Below are 9043 nucleotides of genomic sequence, written 5' to 3'. Positions count from 1 at the left end.
GACATCACTTCTGAAGTAGATTTTTGTTGGCCGAGAAAATTTGTGTGCAGTCTAGGCACATTCCAACCAACAAAACACAACACAAAGTCGGACGATCGGTCGGCCGATAATCGTTGTGTGTACGAGGCATTAGGGCACTAGCATAAAATGTAGTCTCATGGAGTGATTTACTAGAACTGGAGAGTGCAAAATCTGGTGCAGATCTGCATAGAAAACAATCAGCTTCCAGTTTTTTTTGTCAAAGCTTATTTGAACAAGCTGGAGTTAGAAGCTGATTGGCTACAATGCACAACTGCACCAGATTTTTTAAGCTCTCCAGTTTTAATAAATCGACTCCAATGTTTTCACAACTTTTCCCTGCTACAGCCATGTACTCTCAACATTTGCATTGACAGACTTCATGACACCATGGATTCTGGGTAACTTAGGAGGCTAGTTGGATGAATGGAACAACGTGTCTTTAACAATTCTAAACAAGCCCAGTTTAGTGTGACTAACTGCTACTATCAATACTATGACCTAAATCAATAAAAAAAAAAAAAAACTTTACCAGACTGTTGCCTGAAAGACATTTTAAAGCCACAGTAAGCTTTATACTCTTCTGGGACTAACAATGTACTTACTATAATTTAGGGCAGCCATTCTAAACTAGGGTTCTTAAGCCTCATACACACGCGTCAAAATTCGGCCAGGAATTTTCGTCCGAAGACCGATCCGCCGATTTTCGGCTTGTTAGTAAGATGCTTCCGACAACCGACTCCAGAATTTTTTCGGCCGAAAAGTCGGTGTGCAGGCTATAAAATTTTTGTCCTCCGTCAAAACACGACAGATTTCGACAGGGAAAAATCTTATGAGCAAGACTGGGCATGCTCAGAGAAGAAAGAACACAAAGAAAGCAATCCAACACATCACATCACTTCTGAAGTAGAATTTTGTCGTGCGGGAAAATTTGTGTGCAGACTAGGCACATTCCAACCAACAGACACCACTCTGGACAAAAGATGGACGACCGGTCAGCGTAAATTCGTTGCATGTGTACTAGGCTTTACAGAGGTTGCTAGGGGTTCCTAGAGCTGTGGCTAATTGACCACTAATCTGATGGCACTTGCCTAGTTCTGAGGCCTACACTACTAGCTGTCTGAAGGGGTGGCTTACCACCAATGTAAGGAGGAATCCCCCCCAGTAACCACCAATAAGGGACATTTTTCTCACTGATGTCCAATTATTGGCTTTCAAAGGGGTTCCTAAAGGCCTGAAAATTCTTTTAAGGGTTCCTCTGGGATAAAAAGGTTCATAAATTACGATCTAGAGTTTTAAATTGGTTTTAAATTGAGTAATACTGATGTAGAAGAACATCTGCCCTTGAAAATCACATTTCAAACAGACACATATGGAGACATAATTTATACAGGTTCAGACAACAAAAAGAAATATGTAAATACATAGCAGGTACACAGGAAAAAAAAAAATCACTTTTCAACACATGGCTATTTCACTTCATAGAACATCCATACCAAACATGGCCACAGTTCCATAATAATTTAATGGTCAGCGTGTCTGTTCAGGGCACTGGCAACCTCCATTTTGATTCAGTCAGCACATAGGAGGTGGAGGAGAACATTTTTACATTGTTCCAAGCGGGCCCAAAACCAATAATAAATTAACTTGAATTTCTTTGTAGCGATTTAATCAGCAGCTACAAACAGGAAGCTGAACACAGTTTAATTGCTATGGTGCGGGGAGAGCAAGGGTTTCTGGGAAAAGTCACGCCTGCTGTCTGAACTCTGGTGCCATCTGTGTCATGTGGTATGATTTGCTCTTTTAAGGCAGTGAAGAGACATTCTGTGGTGCTCGATGTTGGCTGCACTCACGCAGATTCCGTATTAGAGGCAGAGGTACTTTTCTTCCTTAATCGAGGCTTATGGACTCTGGGAGGAGGCTGGAAAGAAGATAGATGTGTAAATTTATTAGTAAGAATTGAATATTTCATACCCAGCTAGACATATCTCCAGGTGGTCTCATCATGCCTGCACACCAAACTATAGGCCTATGGCTAGCTTAAAGCCATGAATACAAAGGACGATTTTTTTTCTTTAGTTCAGGAGTCATACCAATTGTGTGATGGCCAAACTGGTCACCGCCCACCCAACTTCTTCAAGTAATGAGAAAGCCTATATACAGTAGCTGCTGCTGTGCAGACCACAAAAAATTACCAGTGAAAGTGCAAATCCCCTTTAACAGTGTTTATTGCCATGCAATGGCTGCCTAGCAGTAGAAGCATTTGCTGCTGCACTCTGCAATCCAATACTCAACTGATTACTTTTACATAAATCACATCAAAAAGAAAACCTTTCTTCATCTTCACACAAATTAACATAAGCGAATTACTACTATACGGGACCACATGCTGTATACCAACACTGACTAATGCCCAGAAGCATCCACAGTCCCATATCTTATAATGTCATGTGTGCACCATAACGACCTATACTGAGATAAATAAAAAATTAAAACAAAAAGGTACACATCCTATGATTCCTGCTATTACCTGTTATTTAGGGTGTATATTTTGGAAGACAGATAATGTAATGAGGTGTCTATGGATCTGTGTCATTATACACATGTCTATCTTCAATTCCTGGTGTGCAGGGCTGTATAGACTAAAGCATGCAATCCTTATAGCCACAAAGTACACCGATTCTCTATAATACATAGATCATTTGGCTATATACAAACATGTTGCTCTTGTGCTCTGTTTTTGCCGTTTATATTCCTGATGCATACTCCTCTAATCTTAAACTTTTTAAGCTTAAAATCAGAAGAGAAGAATGTAACCTGTAAAGGCCCGTACACACGTACCGATCGTCGGCATACAAACGTCGGCGGACGAAAGATCTGCCAATTGTACGCTTGTTAGTATGGTGCCTCCGACAGCCGTCAGCGCACATTCTGCCGACAAGAGTCTGTCTTGCAAGCATTAAAATTTTTGTATGCCGACACCAGAGCGGCCGATTGTTCGCCAGTCAGTACAGAATTCGGACGACAGACCGCAGATTTGCAAGACTGGGCATGCTCAGAAAAGAAAAAACACAGGGAAAGTTAACCATTACATGACATCACTTCTGCAGTCGGCTGTAGTCGGTGGACAAAATTCTTGTGCTGTCTTTGCACTTTTCAACAGACACCGACAGCCCAGGGACAAAAGACGGCCGATCGTTCCCTGACGATCGGTACGTGTGTACGGGCCTTAAGAGTTAAACTTCTTTCTTGGTCTCCTAAACTCTGTTTCACAAGAGCCTCAGCTTGTATAAGAGCAGTGTGAACAGCATGCTGTTACAAAGCTTTTGAAGAACTTTCGGCAAGCTTTGTTGAAGCTTTTAAAGTACCATTCAGCTCCAGTTTGTAAATGTTGAACACAGATCCTAATGGGAGTACTGATTGCCACTTTAACCACTTAAGCCCCGGAAGATTTTACCCCCTTCCTGACCAGGGCCTATTTTGCAATTCGGCACTGCGTGACTTTAACGGACAATTGCGCGGTCGTGCGACGCTGTATCTAAACGAAATTGACGTCCTTTTTTTCCCACAAACAAAGCTTTCTTTTGATGGTATTTGATCACCTGTGCGATTTTTTGATCATGCGCTATAAACAAAAAAAGAGCGTCAATTTTGCAAAAATAACAATATTTTTCACATTTTTTTTATATGAAATTCCCCCCAAAAAATATGTAAAAATAAAAATTTTTTAACATTTTCGGCCAATTTGTTTTATGCTACATATGTTTGGTAAAAAAAAAAATCACAAAAAGCGTATTTTCATTGGTTTGCGCAAAAGTTATTGCGTTTACTAACAAAGGGAAAGATTTTTGTAATTTTTGTTGTTTTTTTTAACGAGTAATGGCGGCGATCTGCGTTTTTTTTTTTTTTTTTTTTTTTTTTTTTTTTTTTTTTGCGGGACTGCGACATTGCGGCGGACAGATCGGACCCTTGACTGACATTTTTGACACTTTTGGGGTTACCAGTGACATTACTGCAGTAATCAGTGCTATACATATGCACTGTTACTGTAAAAATGACACTGGCAGTGAAGGAGTTAACTGTATTGGAGAGGGAGGGGTTAAGTGTGTCCTAGGGGCGTGCTTCTAACTGTGATTGGACATGGCTACTGGTGTAAGAACAGAGATCAACGGTCCTACATAGTAGAACCGTCTGATCTCCATTCTTACACAGGGAAGAATGACAGGCGGCTTTGTTTACATTAGCCGCCTGCCTTTCTTCCGGTGTAACGGACGATCGCGAGTGCTCGGCGGACATCGGGTCCGCCGGGCACACGTGCGGGGGGGTTCGTGACCGCGCGGGAGCGCGCCTCCAGCGGCGCGCGCTCGCTCCATAGAAGCCTCACAGGCTAGCGACGTAGTACTAGTGGTTAAACAAGCTGCTAGCAGGCTCCAGCAATACTGAAGCTTGTTGAAAGACTGCTGAAGCCTGCTAGCAGCTTGTTTAATGTGGCAATCAGCACTCCCTACATAACATTTCTAAAATGAGCTGAAGGGCACTTTTAGAGCTTAGAGAAGTCTGATCGAAGCTTGCTAAAAGTTTCATAACAGCTTGCTATTTGCACTGCTCATATAAAAGCTGAAGCCCATGTGAAACAAGCCTTACAGCTGCTAGAATTTCCTCCAAGCTAACTGGTGGGTGAAGGCTCATGTGATTTTCAGTCTAACCTCTAATTTATCCGCTAACCAAGTGAATTGAAGGTGTTTCATTAGAGATTGCAGAAAGTATTATGCCTTTTAGTTAGCTGGGCACACTTACAGAGAGAAACAACCTGCAAGGCACAACCACTGCACAAGCCAGTAAAGAAATGTATGAGAGACAGCCAGGCAGCTAGATTTTTTAGAAGGTCATAAATGGTAGCTTCTATTCATTTCTCAGCATAGATGCCCACTAATGTACAACTCATGGCTCCCCCTTAAAGGATATCTTCCCTTGTCTTTTATACTTACTTTTGTCTGATGTCTTCTGGCTGGTCATGTGCCTCCTTCTCCCAGCAGTGGGCAGTCCTAATTGATGCAGAGAGCAGCACTGACATGATATCCTCAGCTCTACTTTCTGCATGAATACATTGTGAGTGCAGGGCACCAAGCTCATGAGGCAGTCCCCAACCCTGGGGGGGGTTTCCTCAGTCTTCCAGGTTAAGTGACGTTGGATGTCATTCAACCCAAAAGACTGAGGACATCTTGTACCTGGACTTGGCCTTTAAAAATGGAAACATTCATAAAATGAATGCAAAAATTGATTTTTTTTCTACTTTCTTCATCATGGTTTCCATGTTTTGTACGCTAATCATCGGTGTGCGCAGCCTATTGCATTAGAGTGTGCACCCTAAAGCTCAAACACACATGCTTTTCTCTGCAGCCTCAGCTGCACTGGACAGGGAATGAATGGGAAGTGCTCTGTGCTGAGCAGGTTCCTGTTCATTCACAAACTGAAGCATAGTAAACCTAGTTGTGTTCACAATGTTCATTTGGAAAAGGAAGGCACCAGTAAATTACATATTTACTAGTCCCTTTCCCCACTCTCCATCCTTCAGGGTAGTGATTATGGTGTGCCCAGGCACACCTGGCACACCCCCTGTGCAGCCTATGATGCTAATGAAACTTTGGGCAGGTGCCGATAACTTTGCTTAGGAATAAACATTTACCTTAAAATGGAACAACCAATATTTAATAATTTAATTACTGTGTGTAATGTTTTTTATTTTGTGTAAATCTCTCATCTGTTATCTCCAACACATAGAATAGGTTCAATACTCACATTAACCAGCAGTCTCATGGTTAATGGAGTCTTATTGTGGCTTTTTTAAGCTTGTTCTGCTCCTTGATTCTTCAGTTCTTTTCACCGCAGCAGCTTTTGGTGGGGACTGAGCGACCTTCTGCTCGGCCTCTCCTGTGTCTGAAGACATCAATCAGGGGAAGGAGAGGGAGAGAGAGAGGTGGAGAAGGAGCAGAATTTCATCTTGATCTCATCTCTCAGTCTTCACAATAAGGACATACACATGGAAATGGATGAACTGTATGGGCCTGGACAAGTATGTGGTTTACAGCTTCTGACCATCTCAAGCAATTCAAACATCTCATCCACTCAGTCGTGTTTGTTAAAACACATAAATGCAGAATGTTTAATGACCACAGATTAAACAGTATAGAGAATGTATCGACATCATTGTTTATCAGACCATTCCTTCAAAAATGTAGATGTATTTGTTTCAAGATGCATAGGTTCATATATGAGTTGGTGGAGCCTTGAAGACAACTACGGGGCTAGAGGTCTACTCAAACTAGCAGACCAAGACATTTTTCCCACAATCCTTCCAATTGCTGGATATGTGCCTTTCCTTCATGCATATATTTTGGCATTTCGGCCATTCAACAGTTCTGGTCAGAGGTTGTGTGCTGTGTAAAGTCGGTTACGGCTATTGGTATTACTCCCTCTGTTAAAGTCTGTTTTTTAGGCCTGATTGATGAGTTAGCACCTACTAAGTTGATCCGCACGTTCCTTACTTTACCTTTTTATTATGCACTAAAGGTTATTATTCTGTCGTGGAAAAAAAGGGTGTATTGGCGTGGAAGGCGTTGGTGAATAAAGCATTACCCTTGTATAAGGCTACATACGCAAATAGGGGTGTACCAACCATAGAAGGTGTGGGGAGGTTGGAGAAATGACAAATCCACTGTATCAGTATGATTGTTTATGAATACAAAAAATAACCGCGCTAAACACACTTAGAAAGAAATATGTATATGTGCTAAACCGTGAGTGAAGTGAACACAACTAAAATTATAACTAAAAAGTCAAAGCAGCAGCTGAAGTGGGAACACACCAAATAAAGAATATAAAAGTAAGAGCCGCGCTAATATGAGACATAAAATATCAAAACATGTGCTTAAATGAAGCAATCAAAATACTGATGGTAAATCAATTGATACACATCTAAATGATAAAGAGTATATTCAAAAAGTTGTGCTTAAATGAGGCAATGAAAATACTGCTGGTAAATCAATGGATACACATCTAAATGATATATTAAAAAGTATAGTCCAAAAGATTGTGCAAAGTGTAGAAACAAGAATTCCTCCACCGTGATAGATAACTCTTCAATCTGTGAAAACTTGAGGGCCACGCTATGCGCTCACCGCAAATCAGATGTAAACAAGCCCAACCATATAAAAGCAGCAAAGACAGAGATTCATCCACCGCAGTGCTATAGCTTCCAATCCGTGATGAAATGAAGGTCACACTATGCGCTTACCGCAAATTGGATGAATAAGAGCCCAACTCAATGTATGGATGGTAAGCTCCTGACAGATCCAATGGAAATGGGATGATCCCTCCAGCTGGTGCAGCCTAGCAGAAGCGCCAATCAAGTTCAGTGCTGAGGCACTGTAAGATTCTGGTACCTTTGGTACCCTTATTTACCATTTTCCTTTTCAAACATTGCGTCCCACCTTTTTAGTTAGGTGGAACGCATACACCTTTAAGACGGATGACGTCATCGCTGAGCGCCGCTGAGCGGCTATTTCAATCGCCAGCATTCTCTCTCACATTGTTCGTTCAATGTGTGTCTACATGCTCACAAGCCTTGTCTTGCTGTCGGAACCTCCAGCTATTTGCCTTTACCTGGAACAGACCGGAACCTCGCAACTGATCCCGTATCTCGCTACCGGATCACTCCCTCACTACTGGACCCCTCTACTTACTAAACCTTACTAGTGATAAGTACCCCACAGGGGAATCCTCCATAACTAACTTACACTATCATCTTCTGCACATTAAGGACTGTTACTATCTATGCATATTAATTCTACCATCTGCACTGTTACATAGATTGCTAGCTCTTGAGTCTACTACCATCTATCCTTGCACTGGGTTAGTCTATCCTGTCTATGTCATCTGCTGTCCTTACCACCTGTTACCATACATGATTACTAACCTATCTGCATTCTACCTATTACCATCTACTACTCTCCTGAACATTACTATCAAGTGCTTACCATTACTGTCACTGCTCACACCTGTCCCTTCAGCACATCACTACCATACTATCATATACATCCTATCACTCCAGGAACATCTTATTGAGTGTGTGTATATCTGTATGCTGAAGCAGACAGGCCCAAAGTGATGAGTCTGGAGAGTTGGATCTGGTATTCCAACACATCTCTACATGACTACTGAGTGGAGATTCTGCAGCTGCAAATCCAGCTTACAATAAAAACGCAGGAGCGTTACAGATTGAACGAACCCTAAAAAAATGGATTCAGCAGAATTACCCACTCAAGTGACACAATTAACACAACAAATAAATGCATTAATACTTGCTCTTACTGAAGTAAAAGAAGACAATCAGACTCTGAGACAGCAGGTAACCCGGCTTTCCCAGCTTACTGCTGCTCAGCCCCCTGAACCCAAAATAAACCCTCCTCTAGTATTTACAGGTGATCGGAAAAAATTTCGTGAATTCAAGAACGCATGTCAGTTGCTTTTTTTGCTAAAACCTCATACTTACCCTACTGATCAAATTAAAGTCTGTACCATCATTTCATACTTAACGGGTGATCCACGGGCCTGGGCAGACTCTCTCTTTGAGAAAAATGATCAGCTTCTCAACTCCTATTCTTTATTCCTAGCGGAACTCGCTAGTTTATATGATGACCCCAATAGGCAGAGTAATGCTGATACCCAATTGAGGGCTTTAAAACAAGGAAGGAGACCTGTAGAAGATTTTGTAGCAGAGTTCAAAAGATGGACCCTTGATTCAGGGTGGAATGATACATCTCTGCGAATTCAGTTCAGACTCGGGTTGTCAGAAGCAGTTAACCGGTTGCCGACTGCGCACAGTATATTTACTGCGGCAGTCGGCCCCGGCCAGGCAGAGTGACGTAGGTCTACGTCGCTCGCCTGTCACTCCTTCTAGAGCCAATAGCGGGCAGGCGCGCGCCCGCCTCGGCTCGTTCACGGAGGAGTGCGGGAGTGTGACTGG

General features: G+C 42.1%; 1 protein-coding gene across 8 annotated transcripts in view; it reads right to left on the bottom strand.

Moving 5' to 3' along the window:
* Positions 1–1306: 1306 nt before the first annotated feature.
* The window catches only part of REEP1 (receptor accessory protein 1), a 189918-nt gene continuing 182181 nt past the window's right edge, over positions 1307–9043 (bottom strand). For 7 of the 8 annotated variants that reach the window (XM_082258547.1, XM_082258541.1, XM_082258544.1 and 4 more), the window contains one exon: positions 1307–1939. Coding sequence is in view for 7 of the 8 variants with exons in the window: in XM_082258541.1 (XP_082114667.1) it covers positions 1868–1939 (72 nt within the window). In the remaining variant the exon portion in view is untranslated. Of the gene's footprint in view, positions 1940–5817; positions 5956–9043 lie in introns of all 8 variants that reach the window. The other variant, XM_082258548.1, reaches the window with a different exon arrangement.

This window comes from Pelophylax lessonae (assembly GCF_965119305.1).
Source record: "Pelophylax lessonae genome assembly, chromosome: 1".
Lineage (NCBI taxonomy): Eukaryota > Metazoa > Chordata > Amphibia > Anura > Ranidae > Pelophylax > Pelophylax lessonae.
Note: the sequence above shows the minus strand (reverse complement) of the source record. Positions and strands in the feature narration are given on the sequence as shown.